Genomic DNA, 16478 nt, shown 5'->3' on the forward strand with positions numbered 1-16478 from the left:
ATATATTGTATATGTTATGGTTTTATGTGCATTTATACATATATATCTGTATGCACATCTATATACATACTAAAATGGAACTGAAGAGGTAAGTGGCTTTCAGAGCCATTCCACTTATGAAAAATGCAGGGATTATATATTAGCTGTTGTTGAACTAGAGAGAGAGAGAGCAAACCAGAATGCTAAAAGACCCACTCTGGCACTAATAATCCCTAGATTAGTACAGCCTCCCCCTGACCCAAAGTGTAAATAGTTGTTGCAGTCTTACCACTTCTTATCAAAGATGTCCAGTTACATATAATGTAATGCTTATAGAAGTAGTCCCATATAAATTACAAGACATATAACGGCAGCCTGGAGAAACCTGCTTACATGACGTCTACATTCGGTCAGATGAATGAATTCAAGGACTACTCTTGGATCGAGCCTCTCATACTCAATAACCAACGCATGTAGAGGAAATTCAACTCTGAATTAGTATATTCTGGCAAGTCTGATGAGTTTTATCATATATAGCTCAGCTCACTGCACACTGATTGCTCATCCTCACCCTGGGTGGTGTAAATGACCACATAAATTGCTGGCAAGAGCTTATTGGACTCAGTGGCCAGAATCCACAGGAAGTCATATTCACTTTTCAGTTCATTGGCAAAAATACCCTTGTATAACAGAAAACTCTTATGAAACAACAGCAACCTCCGTGCTCAGGTGTATCACATCACTATATTACTGCAGACAGGAAATCAGATGCCATTGATTTTTCCAGGCTGCTGAGATTCACTAGTGAAGAATCAGGATGACAAGCAGAGAGCATGGTAACCAGACCTGAATTTTTTCAGATTTCGGCCTTTTATTTTTAGACTCTAACCAATCTATTTTAATCTTTCTCTTCTTTGTTTGTTTCTTTCTTTTTTTTTCTTTCTTTTTTTTCTTTCTTTCTTTTTTTTTTTTTTCCCTCTCAGTATTTCTAAGTCACATCTTCTCTCCAAGCCATATCATATGTCTGACCTTGACTGCAAAGCCTCTGTTTTCGGTCCATCTTGAAAGCACCACTGTGCAGTTAATCCAATAATCTGCTTCCACCCACTCCATTTTATAGAAGATACAACTCCACATCTGAAACTGCTGCTTTGCTTTGTCATTCTTTCCCCCAAAGGTATTTTATTATGCTTGACAGTTATTTATAGCATTTCATAGTATTCATCACACTGTGTGAACTTTGTGCATTATCTCTCTAAATAGTAATTGAACAGACTTTCCCCTTTTCCAATTTGTGATCCAATCATGTCATCACAACAGTAGTTGCTGTAGCAATTAACAGTAGGCAAGCATTTCCTTTTCAATTTCTAGAGATTATATATGTTTGTTTAATGGGCATATTTCCCCATCTTAAAGATTATAATGTACCTTTTATTTCTGTCCATTATACAACTAAAAAATTGCCTTTTTCTGAAAATTCTAGTGGTTGCTATTCAAACATGGTGATGATTAGAGAAAATAAGGTCCTTGCAGGGCTCACGTCAATAAGGTTTTTGAAGGCCTTTCCATTCACTTTTTTGTAATTTAGAACAAGGGATAACATGAGCTCTACTGGCACCTGGGCCAGCTCCCCTTGAAATGCTAGCGGGTGCTCTGTAAACCACCAGACGTCCCATTTTCCCATTATTTAAAATGGGCATGATCATTTTTATATTAATGCTAAAGCTGAAATAGCTAGGAATAGAAAGTTTATATGCAGTATGGGAGCAGTGCTGCAAGAGAGGAATTCAGTGTGGTTTGACAGATTTCATTTTCCTCCCACTCTTTCAGTTCTTGACCTTTCTATAGCAACTATAAACAAAGGCACAAAATAATACTTATTTGTGCCATACTCCTGATACTATCAGAGACCTGTGGCCAATTTTACAAAAGCACCCAAACAGAATAAACAATAGAAACAGAGGGTAAGTCTCAGACATCTATTTTCTCCCTTCTAGTCTGCATGAATCCATCACAGCTAAAGAAGGATTTAGATCTAGCTTGGAGAATAGATAAAAGTGCCTTCATTTACATTACATGAAAAACATACTACAATATTGATTATCTGTCAGTTTCCAGACAGGCAGAGATTAAATTAACAGATTTTGAAGTCAAAGAGGATCATTATGTAATTTAGCTTTGTTCTTTACATCACACAAGCTCAGCCATTTAATTCTATTACTCTCAGAAGGGAAAGATGTACAGCCTTGTCTTGAAAATGTCAAGACATTCATCACATCCCTCAGCAGTTTGATGTAATGGCTAATCACCCTGACATTAAAACATGTGCTCTACCTCAAATTTGGAGTTAATTCCCAGACTCAGGTTCTGGTTTTTCTTTTTGTGCTGCAGTTCTTTATTAGATGGTGCTCTCGCTTTGTCTCCCATCCTGCCTTTCTCTGTGAAGATGTCATCCATTATAATCAAGTTACCATTTCAGTGTCTTTTCAATACAGTTAAACAGCCTAAACTCTTTAAATCCCACAGTGAAAACTATATCATCCAGCTTGTGAAATAATGACTGCAGGATTTTCCTCTACTTCCCTGTTTTTTCAGTAGATTGACGCAAGATGTTTTTGTAATAAAATGAAGTATTTTAACACACAGCCAAGGAGGCAGGAAAGAGGAAGCAGCACTCACCTCCTCTTGCTGGGTATAACTCCCATCTCCTCACTGTCTCCCTCCAGAGTGACCCGCCTCGCCTGCCACCATTCATCGTCCGAGGCATTGATGACATGAAGGATGTCTCCATACTTAAAACTGAGTCCTTGGCTTGGGAGGCCACTGTCTTTGCTTTTGTCATAGTCAAACATAGCTCTACAAAAAGAAGTAGAAATATGAAGACAGCTGATTATATCAGTCTAGGAAACATATACTTGAGAACAATTCATCAAAGTTTGTGTTCCAGGTAACCAGTTCTCCTCTTCAAAGGGAAAGGTCTCTGTTGGAGGAAAACTTTCCACTTTGAAGGTAATATTTGTGGAATGCATTTGGTTTAAGAGAAATTGAACACTGAAATACTATTCCACTCAACAAAAATGATCATCATTTCAGAATCTCCAGAAAACCACCAGTTTGTCTGTCCACATCCAGTCTCCCAGTGCTGCACCAGCTGCTCATGCAGCTCTTGCTGCTTGCTTTGATGTCAGTGAGGTTTTTTGTCAGTTTATAGTGGACCTCTGCTTTGAGTGTACCTACGCAAATATCCTACAAATAGAGCATAGAATAATATATGTATGATGATACCATATCCAGAAAGGTCCTGCATGTGAATCCCAGCAAGGCTGTACATGAGTGGAGGTGGTGAGATGAAATTATCTTGCTAAATCCTTGATCTTGGCTAGAGATGTGTGGGAATATTTTTCCCATACAAAACATAGTTTAAAGATCATGCTTGACAAGAACTGATGTTTATTTTCCCATAGGGAAATTCCAATAGGGCAAATAATATGATTATAATCCTAACTACAGAAAGGCTAGATGAGTAAAATACCAAGAGGGACATAATGAGCTCTACGCTTTTATTGAAAGAAATAAAGTTGAGGTAATCTCTTTGCTTGTAAACACTTCTATGAGAAGGATCTGATATAATTAATTGCTGTGCATTATAATCTAATTGAAAAGAATGATAATAACAACTTTATGGGTAGATTTAAAACACTCTCCCCTCATAATGAGGAGGTCTTAAAAAAAAGAAGTTATTGGAGTTGTAACTATGCAACCAAAAGGTCTCATAATCACTCATTCTGCATGAAGTGTTTGGTTCACGAAGAGAAAAAATGCTATTTGTAATATGCCTTGTTTTAAAGAGTTTATAGTCTATCTATTTCAGAAAAGCTCAGATAAATCCCTTCTGAGAGGAGGAAGACAATAACTAATCCTGTTTAATCCATGAGCTTCCAGGATGAGCCTGGAAGTACTTGGGCCTTTCTTGGCAAATGTACTCAAGTGGAAGTAAAATCTGGAAATTTTTAGTGGCTTAGTAGTGGAAATCCTTCAAAAAATGTGGCTATATCTTAGTAAAAATTGACCTTTATTAAGGATTCTTATCAGTAGCAGGTCATCTGCTGCTTTCTCAAAGAAAGCTTTCTATGATGACAGATGATGAAGAGGCATTTAAATGCAGAGGCAGCTAATTATTGGCAGCCACCACTCCTTAACAAATTGATAACAATCAATCTCTGAAGAGAAGAGAGTGCATGTACACACAGGCTTACAGAACATCATCCTGCTGGTATTGACCTTAACAGTATGTATTGCCCTGAATTTTATCGCTGTATTAAACAGTTATCACCTGAGAAATTCAGTGAGTAATTGTGTGCCTTGCCATGAAAGCCTGTCAGCATCTCTAAAGTCTGACCGCAGAGTTGGCTACCATGATGAATATTGCAATTTTGGATCTACGCACCATTTAATCACTCAAAACAAATGACAGTATCTGCTCTTGCAGAAAATGCACAAGACTGTCACCTCCCAGCAGTACACTTCATGCCAAATTAGAAATACTCAATATTTTGAAAGCTCTAAGATAGAGGCTGTGTTTGAAAAGCTAAGGAGGAGAAAGAACTGAGGGCAATCTTTTCCTTGAACATATACTTTCACCACAGAGCAGAACTTAAGAGCTCAGAATGCCATCCTGTTAGTTGACATTAACAGTGAATGCAGAATGTAATGTTTGGCACTGACTTACTTTGATTGGAGTAATCTTGTGCAACAGTAATTAAATGAAGTTTGAAAAAGATGAGAATTTTTGAGCACACTTTTCAGTGAATGAAGGATTCTTGAATGCATGCTCTACGTATGTTGATTACTCCTTTACTAAATGAAAATGATACAAGAGCTGATTCTTCCCTAAACATTTCAAATTAAGAACCAGGTTTAAGTTTATAACTGCTTCTAAGCCTTCATAACATTTCTGGTCCATAGTCATTTTTTTCTATGACAAAGGAAATCAGTTTAAATTATTTTATTTTAGAGCAACTACCAATGTTGCTGTGAGGCCACATAGGCATCGGAGATTTTCCCATTCAGTAGCTTCTGCATAGGGCATTTCATAACAGTGTCCTGGGTTACATGGGATAGATAAGACACTCTGGCATTACAAATCACAGCATCACAATCACGGTGATTACCGTGAGACGTGAATAAAAAAATAAAATAGGAAACAGATCTCACTGCAAACTAATTGAACAAATATGGTGAACTCATGGTTTGGCCCTTATTAGAAAAATAACTATAGAAATGGATGTGATTATCAAAGGACATACACCAGATTTCCACTAATACCATTTTTTCCCCTTCAGTTCTGAATTTTTTGCTTGTGTTTTCGGAAAACTGTTTAACATCTTTACTACATTATAAAATACAAAAGTGCTGTTTAAGTGCTATACATTGGTATTGCCTTATTGGTGAATGTCTCTTACTTGTAGAAAATTAAGAATTACAGTTATGAGAAGTGAAACAGAAGATGTGAACATTTAGAACACACTTTGTATCAGAAATATGCAAGATTATGTGAGTCCCTGATATTATTCCAGACTTTAGAAGTGATCATTGTGCTCAGTTAATCCCAGCAGTAATTTAGACAGAATCTAACAGATTTTATTTTTATGCTTGGGTGCTTCTTAATCATTTTTTTTTTCGGAACCCACATCTGCATAAAACTGGAGACAAGTGTTCCAAAACAGCATCAAAAGTCCTTGCTCAAAGATTGTCTGAATTGAAAACGTGAAAATACTGCCAGTGCAAAGCCATAATATACTGCTAGATTTGCGATGAGTTGCCTGCATTCCATTTTGTGCAAATACTTTAGCATTTGAAGTACATTCAAAAGCTATGTTGCATAGTAAAGTCCTATTTCTAATGACAGCTCTTCTTGCATCTAGAGTAATACGTATTTGGCATAGGGTAAATCATAATATGTTTAAGGAAACAGCCATTCAATTTGTGGTGCAGTCCTATGCATTGCAGACTACAGTCACCCACCATACGTGTATTGTATTTTAAAAATTTAAAAATAAGTTACAGAAAGAGTAAATTTGCCTTGATAGCCTTTGGCAGAAAAGGAAATCACAGAGAAACTGAATTCTTTGGTGAGGTTGTAAAAACCATTTGTAAGTAGTCCTCATGACCTTCCTGACAAGGCAAGGGGTACAAATGCATTCACAGCACAGCAATATATTTTACTGAATGCTCGTCTATGTTCAGCGCACAAAACTCCAAACTTCAATTCCCTTACCACTGTACCATGGCCAGTAATTTCAATATGATACAGTTCAGGTACTGTGTGGCAGCTTTATTTGCATCTTTGAAATTACTTTCTTCTTCTAGCACAGATGGGAGTTTGCACATAAATTTGCAGGCTGCTCTTTGCCATTTACTTGATTATGAAATGACAACATTTAGCAGGAGAGAACCTCAGCTTCTGTAAACAGCCCTAACTCTTCTTCAATCTGCCAGCATATCTGCATATGTACCAGTTATGGATGTCACCATTTTCTCTGAAAACGTCCTTAGTAAAGATTCTCAGACATCAGACTTCATAGCATCATCATTAGTGAGAGATACATTATTATCCCTCTTCTTCACATCTGTCCAAAGCCCCTATCCATTTTTTTTATTTTTTTATTTTTTTATTTTTTTTTTCTGCAGTTGAGGAAATACAATGCATAGAGGTTTAAGGATTTGCATGGATTTGGACAGCAATTCAGTGTCAAAGTTGTAATTAGACCCCATATTTCTTTGCTGTCTATTAAATGCTCTCAGTTATAGGTGTAGTTCAGCCCACCTGCAGGCTAAGCCTAAAGAAAACTTTAAAAGAAGACAAAAGAAACCTCAGAGTAATTAATTCCTATAGCTACAGCTGTGATAGAAACAACCACCACAATGCAATTAAGATGCTGGCATGTCAGTAAATATTTTCCCCATCTCAGCTTCACTTTCACCTGGAGAAGGTGGACAGGTGAATCCTATGTGTAGAACATGCTGAAAGGTTGCTCTCTCCCTGCAAGCCTGGGAAGCTCCGAGGTGCTGCTGCAGTTCCTGCAGGCTCCCAGATCACCCCGGTGCTAAGAATGATCCAGCTGGACACTGACACCTTTTCTGGAAGGGTGGGAGTGAACTGTTTTGAAGAAACCTTTCATTGGCAGTGTACTACAACAACATGGTTTCAGCATAAAAGCACCAGCAGTCTGACACAGGCCTTTGCATCCAAGAAAATGATTCCTATGGTGTTTCTCTCTTCTTCTCTGGGGAACTTGTTCCAGTGCTTACTACCTTTTCTGTAAAACCCTTTTCCTTATATGCATTTTAAATCTATCCTCTTTTAGTTTGAAAGCACTTCTCCTTTTCCTATCAAACCATATCCCCTTTCCTATACACAGAGGAAGATGATGTAGTGGGACATGGATCTGAAGGATGAACATGTAGTTTAGGATGCTAACGTAGATGATAGGTCTAAGCTATCACTGATGGAGAACCTGAGGGAGTGGAGGTGCCTACACATTTACATCCAAGAGTCTTCCATTTGCTGCCATGTCATTTCTTTACTTTATTCAGCAATTTCCCCACAAAGTCCAAGCCATTCCTTATCATTTTGCTCCCAGCGCCAGTTTGGAAGGGAGACTTGCTATGGATTTAAATAAAAAGAGTCTTTGAGATAGCAGCATTAGTTTCAGAAAGAATTCTGAAGATTCTGCATCAAAATTTGAATGTTCTTTCTTCTCCCCACTCTGATTTGGTGAAGTTTCTGCTTGACTGCATCTCAGATTTCAGCCTGAGGAACCTGTGTGGTTTGCAGCATAGGTTCTTGTGTTGTGACATTTAAAATTATCCATATCCACAAAGAAAAGGAAAAGTGACTGGATGTCAAATCAGGGATAACTTAAACTACCAGGTAATTCACCTGAAATTGCAGCCTGTGGGTTGCACAGTTTGACACAAGAGTCAAAGTGTCATTCTTTGATTTTTAGCTTTAAAGTAATGGTAACTTGCTTGCTGGCTGAAAATACTAATTTCAGGATATATATGTATTTTTCCCCAGGAAAAATAAAACAAAATGTTTCTTTTGGAGACAGTGAGACTGAAACACTGAGACTCTGTGTGTAGCCATCCCATTTCTACCCAATCCCAAATGTGCCTTCTCCCTAACACAAAATGCGCTGCATTTAGTTTTGTGAAATAAATGGCCTATGATGTTTCTAAGTATTGCAATAGCTCTCAAAGGTCTGCTTTGAGTAGTTGGTTTTTAGGTAGTCTCAGACACCCAGTAGCTTGCAATTACTTTCTCTCAGTCCTAATCATGACCCCATGTCTGTTAACAGCTTTTAAAATTACACTGTGGCCAAGCTGCCCACAGAATATGCTGTCCTTTCACTAGGTTATAATCAAAGGGAAATTCTCAGCAGAGGAAAGAACCCCACTGATAACATAATAATTACCACCAGCTTGATTTATGAGGACTTCTTTGGTTTTTTTTTGACAATGATATTAGACACCTGGAGAACTAAAGTAAGAAAAATAGGGAAAATGATCCATATTTATGATTTCTGTCACTGAAACAAACAAACAAACAAAAAATACAGTGAAAGTGTTAAGACACAGACTTAATGTAATGACTACATTGCTGAAAATCACCCCACCAGACAAAATGCAGACAGCTGTGCTCGCTTATTTCTGTGCAATCGTGTAAAAAGCACAGAATTTTTTCCGTGCTCTTTTGTTCATGCCGTAATAAATCTGTTCATACACTGTAACCTTTGGAGATTACTTTTGAAAATGAATTGTTCTCGAGCTATTAAAAATGTAGACAGGGAAAGCCAGGAGAAAGTATTAACGAGACAGAACATTGCCTGCTTTGTCTCTGACAAGAGAGGACATTTTGGAAAAGTCAAGATATTTGTTTACAACATCACCTTCTATAGTAATGTTCTCTTCTGGCTTTGAATGTTTTCCTTTGACAGTGAAAGAGTCAGAAGTTAAATCTGCATTGCGATTTTATCAGCAGGCCGGCTCTTCTGAAATCAAGAGGTGTTACCTGCATATGGGAACTACATTACGGATTGGTAAAGCTAATCATAATTGTTATGGAAATTAATTATCCTGCCAAATGTGAAGAAAAGTACTAAATCCATAAACTCTGTTGGGTGCAACTATTTGAGAAATCATAACATCCTTTTGTCTTGAGGACAGAACTTGAAGGGAGCTCATTAAGAATTTACTCAGTCAGTGGGAAGCTGCTGATAGAGACCTTTGTGTTTCACCAGCAATGCAATACATTCTTATTTTGGGTGATTTTGCAAAAATCCAAATGCTAACTATGCTAAAGCTGTATTTTTATGGAACAGTGGTCAAGGAACTCTACAAAACCTCTGGTTCATGAGGCCAAATACAAAATCTCTACAGGCATCAGATTACCAGAGTATAACCATTCAGAAATCAATGGATATGGAACAGTGCTGAAGGCTTGAGCTGAACTCAGCTAAAACTTTCTAAACAATAATGGAAGTAACAGAGAAACTTTGCCTGAAAGAGGAATGTTAATTACAAGAGGTGCATTATTTGCTTAATCCATTCTGTGAATTCTATGAACTTTTATCTGTCACCTCTTATGTATCCAGAAGAAGTTTATCTCTCTAAATTTGATTCCATGATTAGGTTGAAAGTTCTCTTGGTAGATAATGACTTCTATAAATCTCCATCTTCTTTAATTTCCCTTCTTATGAGGGAAAGATTGAAAATAAGATGCTGGTATACCCAAAAGTAGAATTAAATGAACAAAAAGTGCAAATAAAAAGAGTAGTCCTTGATGTCACTTCTCAAATATCAAAACCTACTGATTGTTTCTTCTCATTAATGTTATATTAGATGGTTTTGTGTTTGTCAATAGCCTTTACAAATGGACTTTGCAGAGAGAACTGCTGATCGATCAGTGTTACCAAAAATATGTAAGAGTAACTACAAGCAATTTAGTATTTATTAAATAAAGTCGCAAGAGGATGATGCTAAACTTCTTAGATTCTACCGTTTAAAAAATGAAATTAAGCAGCTCTTCATGTTGAGGAAGTGGAGCTCCTTGCAGATGAAAAATGCCCTCTAAAAAACCAGTTTTGTTTCTAAGAAAGTTGCACACGTCCTAACACGTGCGTCTCTGCATGTTCATCATCCAAAAATGCCCACATTTAATGTTGCTGATGAACTCCATGTAATACTTTGGTGAAGGAAAATTCTTTTAAGAAAAGCAAACCTTGATTACAGAAGATGGAGAAGACCTGCCATCTTGCTGCCACCATCAGGAGAAGCAAATCCTGCTTTCACACTGCTTTGATAAGGGGGCTAGACAAATGACCTCAGGATGGTCACTTCCAAGCTAAATTACTTGTATCTATTCAGAAACACCAAGATAAGAAATACGCTGAGACACAGGACTTTATTCCCGATCATATTTATCACTTTTGGTCCTATTGAGATTTTTCATTTTTAACATATATACTATTGAAAATGACATTTAGACATTGGCCACTGAGACACAGCATTTATCATAATGGGTTAAAAAAAAAAGGCATTCTTTTAAGCTCTTAATTGATATAATTGAGGATGGTACAGAGATGCTTGAGCTACATCCAAGTCCAGTAGACAATCTCCATGACTGTTCAACGAAGCTAACCCAGCCTTGAAAAGTTATACTTGACCGTGTCTTGTATGGCTGCACTGGAGTCATTTGGGAACTGTACTGTGTCCAGTAGCTCAGCTGTATTTGCAGTGTAGACACTGCTGATGCGACTATCAGACCATTTATTTTGTTCTTATTTTGGGAAGGCAAATTAGGTGCAGTGAAGAAATGGAGTGTTAGAGGGATTTAAATTCCCTGCACAGTAAAGGATACATAGGGGTAACTATGGAGAAGGGAGGTGTTCAGAAAATTGAAGTTAAATAAAAAAAAATAGGCTGATGATAGAAGAGGCGTGAACATTTATCTAATTCAGTGTCCTTATTCCCTACTTGTAAAATAAGAAGAGATTATTGTGAAGTTCTCAGTGGCCATATCAACTAAGCTTAAAGGATGAAATCTTTTTGATTGCAGTAGAAATAACATCTGCTGAAGCTCCATATTTGTCAGGAAGCCCTGCAGTGTGAATTACACTGTCATTTATTGTTTGCTTATATAAAACCATTCAATTAAAATGATTTGAGTCCTGTAGAATAACAGCCCCAAAATGCAAGTCCTTTTTTGATTCTGATATCCCAGCAAGTTGTGGAGAAACAAACAAGCAAGAAAGCAAACAAACAAATGTATCTGATTGAAGATGCATATTTCTTTCACTTCATGTGGATAAAATTAATTGACATATTCCTTAAGATTATTTGCCTGGACAGATTATTTTGTAACCTCATTCATTCTCGTCCAGAGTGAAAAGATCAAGGCCATTCTGTGGATACTTTAAGGTCTGAGGAAGAATGTTCACTTTGGAGAAAGCTGTGGTGTACATCAGGGAAAGGATCAGACCATACGTGCCTCATTCCTATATGTCCCCTAAACATCTGCTACTAATGACTCTCAAGGAAAGGGCAGTTGCATAGATGTGCCTTTTCTGTGAGCCAGAACAGCTGCAAAACCAAATTACTGTTACTTTTAGGGAAGAAAACATATCTGGAACGTGCTAAATTGAATCTGCCTGCATAACTACCCCGTGTTTTTGGGCTCTGAGCACCCTGATTGAGCTGTAGATGGTCCTGTTCATTGCTGGAGAGTTGTACTAGATGGTCTTTAAAGGTTCCTTCCAACACAAATGATTCTATGAATCTATGAAACTGTGTTTGACGATTGGGATTATTTTAGCAACCTGAAGTCTGCTACAGAGTAGAAAGTGCTGTATTATATTAATATGATTTTTAAAGCCCCTTTGCATATATGCTTTATGTTTGTAGACCATAGCACAGCATTTGGTTCCCAGGCATGCTGTCTTTAAATAATTTTCTTACAACTACATCAAAGCATTTCTCTTATGTTCAGGTATATTATTCTTGCCTCTGGTCATACAGGCTCAAACTCCATTCTGCTGTTTAGGTCAACTTGTGAATGTCAGTGCCATCCGTCTATTCTATACTCTTTCTGTCTTGTGAATTCAGCATTTCTCATCAAACATCAGCTGAAGAAATATCTGTTTCTCTAGAAAAGTCAGAAATATTTCCATTCTGTAGCTATGATTTATCACTGCAGTTCTGTCATTAAGCTCTGTAAAGCAAACCAATTTAATGAGCTTGCATTGAGAAGAGCAACTTTCAGTTTTTCTACATAAACAAATCAGTACAAGATACAATATGATGAAATAAATATAAAAAAAAGCCCCTTAAAAAAAGACTATATAAAATGAAACTTAGTTTCAATGTTTCCTTTAGCTTTATGGTCTCCTTTCCCTTAAACAACAGATACATGCACTATTTTCTTTACCAGAAAGTCATTTATTGCAGAACTTCCCTTGCAGAATGCAGCTGCTTCTGATGATTAACTTCAAAAAAATCTTCCCAAGTGTTGCAAATAGGAGAGACAAAACTGAAAATCTTTATATCTCCTGCAGCTGCAGCAATAATATATTGCCACTGATTTATCAGTCTCATTGCATTACTGTTCTTTGGTAGGATGGGTCTCGATTTTCCATTTTCTTGATTTGTTTCATTATTTATATTAATGTTCCTCCCTTTATTCAAGGCTGAATGATCTTTTGCATGCAACAGTGGAGATGTGTGTACTTTCAGATGATCTCTGATGTGAGCCTATGACCAAGTCCAGGCTCATTTACTGTGTTCAGAGACAGGCATGGCCTTGCGCTGTCAAACTGTGTGTGGGAACACTGGAGAAAAGAACATGCCTCCCCCTTATCCTATTAGAACCAAAGCTCAGAAATGGGATGAAGAAAGGCTATTTGAGTTATAGGCCATTTTCAGTGCTGTAAAAGAGATTTTCCTCCATCAATTCTCAACTGCTTGTTGGCAGTTCATGCAAGATGCGCCTCGAGGAACAGAATGGGCACCAAAGCAACACTGGGTGCAGGAAGTCCCTTCCATCTCAGAAACACAGAGACCAAGGGGACTCAGAGTTTCACAGATATCTCTGTCTTAGCTTTTCCAGTTGGTTACTCTAGGTATCCCAACCCTCAATGTACTTGCTGCTATGAATCCAAACTTTGGAACCTGATTCTTCTGTCACTTCCACACTGGTGCCTTTCAGGCACTGAGTTCATCCTGAGATTTCTGTGCTCAAAGTACATGTGAACTGGAGGATTTGCAAACATGAATGTTTTGTTACTCAGCATCCCTTACCAAATGTCAGTTGAAAGGGCAAGAGGTAATGGCCTCAAGCTGCTCCAGTGGAGTTTCAGGTTGGATATTAGGAAGAATTTTTTCTAAGAAAGACTGGTGAGATGTTGGAACAGGCTACCCAGAGAGGGGGTGGCATCACTGTCCCTGGAGTTATTCAAGTAAAGGGTAGATGTAGTACTTGGGGACATGGTTTAATGGGCACTGTTGGTGGTAGGATGACTGTTGGACTACATGATCCTAGAGGTCTTTCCCAACCTTAATGATTCTGTGATTCTCTGGGACCCAGCATCTGCATCTATAAAGGAGAGACGGATGACATTTCCTTGCCTCACAGGAGAATGAAAAAAGTAGTAAAAATTGTGCAGTATTCAGATAAGTACCAATTACTCAGGATGTTGAGGTGCAATAAGAAAGCTCAGAAAAGATAAGGCCATAGCAATAAAGCTAAATGAATTATTTACTATCAGCTCCAGGATGAGTTTCAGTATGAACCCACAGAAGAGCCTTTCAGATCCATCAAATCAATTGAGCTGTTTGCACTTGATGTGTCAGTTGAGGAAGTTTAATAACAAATCAATAGAGTGAATAATAATGAATGATTAGGACCAGATGAGTGACTCAAACATGAGGAAGAGTAAGACGCAAAGCTATTTTTTGAAGGAAGTCTGTGTTGACTAAGAGGTAGATCTACTTAACCTCTTCAGAGTATCAGAGTAAACTCCTGGTTTAGCTGACAGAGTAAGTCTGGATTTCCAGAAATCTTACCAACGATTACCTCAACAAAAATACCATAAGACATAAATATATCATAGTGGTCTGGGTGTGAAGGATTAGTGAATATCTAAACAATAAGAAACAAGGATTAAAAACCAGGGCTCCTCAAGAGAGAAGTTCCCATTAGTGATCTAGAAAAAGTAGTAAAAAATGAAACCACAATAGTTACAGGAAATACTGAAGTGTCAAGTGTAGCCAACCTAAAAATGAACAGAGAAAACTTACAAAAGGATCTTAAAATATCAAGTGATTGGATGACAAAGTACTTGTTGAAATTTGGTTTCCAAAAAGGCAAATACCTCTGGTCTTTGGACATACTGATGTGCACTAGCTAAACAATTACTCCCCAGAGAAGAAGTGTTGTAAACTTCCTCTATTTTTATGGGAAAACATGGACTAAATACATGACAGTCATGAAAAAAGGCAGATTTGTTCCTTGAGTCTGAAAAAATGAATAAAGAGCCAAACAGAAATAATTGCTATTATATCACCATACACATTCACCTCTACTCTGTTACAGCCAATAGTCCTGATCCCTTCATTCCGAAGAGGATCTGCAAAACACAGAAGGAGAACAGAGAGGCCCATTCCTTTCAGAGGAATAAATTAGACAGATGAGGCCTTCTCAGCTATAAAAAAAAGTGTCCAAGAACAGAGTATGATAAAAGCTAATGACGTTATAAGTTTTGGGGAAGAGAAGAATATTACTTTTCACTGTTGTAACAATACAATAGGGAGGGAATCACAACTTAAGGACTAAGATATAATACATACCATTTAAGAAATCAGTGGATGTGGTAGAGGCTGAAAATTTAAATAGGCATAAAATATTCTTGGAAGGAAAAATCAATCAAGGTCTACTTTCATAGTGTCAGAGTTTTGGCTATCAGATACTATTAGAGATAGCATTATGGGTGGGAAGGGCCTTGGGTCCACCTTTACATGTTCACCCTATCTTTATAACCTGGCTTGTTTGACGTATGAAAATCTGAAATACTATAAATATATTTATGTGCTGCTGTAGCTGTGGAAGCCAACTAAAGAATTCAAGTTAAAACTCTATTTACATATTCGTACATATGTAATATGGCTGACCATAAATAATGCATTAGAGTAGGACCCAGCACAAAACTGGAACCACCCCTAAGGCCAGTGATTTTCTTCAGGCTATATAAGTCACTCTCCATATGTCTGCTTCTTCACTTAGCTATTCCTACAGAGAAAGCTTTGAGCTATGAAAAGTGCAAATAAAAAGATACTTGACTATTTTAATGTTCTTGTCAAGATGTTTCTTTCAGAGAAGACCTTTCCTTTTTCTTTCTCCTGAAAGCTATGTGTAAAAAGGATGGTACACTTAATTTTGATCTGAAATTCTTGACACAGCTATTAAGTTTTCTAAACAAAAGAAGTTTAAATCCAATTATAGATGACTACTTCACTGGCTTTCCAGTGTTGAGTACCTCAACTCAAAGATATGAACAGTCTTCTCGAAACACAAATTTTATTGATTTACTATTCACTGTCATGAAAATCCATGAATATATTATAACAGAATTTCACAGGTGCAAGATGTACAGCATACAACGGTTAAAAAGGCACCAAAATTAGTAAGGTAGTGCATGCATACACATCTTTCTAATCTGGCACAGTAATATTAATATTTTAACCACATTACTGAATATATCTAGTGTCCTCATATAACATCACTTTAGTGAGAATCTCCCACTACAAATCTAGATCCTTTTGCCTTTGGGGGAAACAATTAAGTAGAAGGGTAAATTCCTGGAAAATTTATCTCAAATCATTAGTATCTTCAATCAAATATCTCTCAAAGCATTAATAAAAATATTTCTATTTTCAGGGAAAAATACCTATTAGGTTGGATGCTAAGCAAACACTGAAGTAACATTTAGAGTAATGTTATATGTTATATTTTTATATGCTTGCACTTCACAATAACCCAGATAAGAGAAATATCATCATTATTTTCATGCAAAAAATGCCTTAGATAAAAAAGATGCCACTGTTCACCAGAGACATCTTTGTTCTTGTTGCTTACTAAATGATTGACAGGGTAAAAAAAGAAGTGATTAACTTCTAGCTGACAGAAAACAGTAACATGGATCTGTGATGATGACACCCACAAGTGGCACAGTGTCCTACTTATCTGCATTTTAAAGCAACAGCTGCTGTTTTTTTGCAATGTCTGCAGAATTTAAGAAGCAAGATTAAAAAAAACAGTACATCTTTACTACAAATGTCATGAAACAGGCACCCACTAAACAGATTGAACAGAAAACATAGGACATGTACTCAGGGATATGATTTAGTGTAGGGTTTTTAGAGTTAGGGTACTGGTTAGACTGTGG

At 37.1% G+C, this 16478-nt stretch overlaps 1 protein-coding gene across 28 annotated transcripts in view; it reads right to left on the reverse strand.

The window, feature by feature from the left end:
* Nucleotides 1-16478, reverse strand: part of DLG2 (discs large MAGUK scaffold protein 2) — a 964547-nt gene that overhangs the window by 49921 nt on the left and 898148 nt on the right. For all 28 annotated transcript variants that reach the window (XM_032442247.1, XM_032442245.1, XM_032442250.1 and 25 more), the window contains one exon: nucleotides 2659-2835. In XM_032442247.1, the coding sequence (XP_032298138.1) occupies nucleotides 2659-2835 (177 nt within the window). The remainder of the gene's footprint in view (nucleotides 1-2658; nucleotides 2836-16478) is intronic.

Source organism: Coturnix japonica, chromosome 1 (assembly GCF_001577835.2).
Source record: "Coturnix japonica isolate 7356 chromosome 1, Coturnix japonica 2.1, whole genome shotgun sequence".
NCBI lineage: Eukaryota > Metazoa > Chordata > Aves > Galliformes > Phasianidae > Coturnix > Coturnix japonica.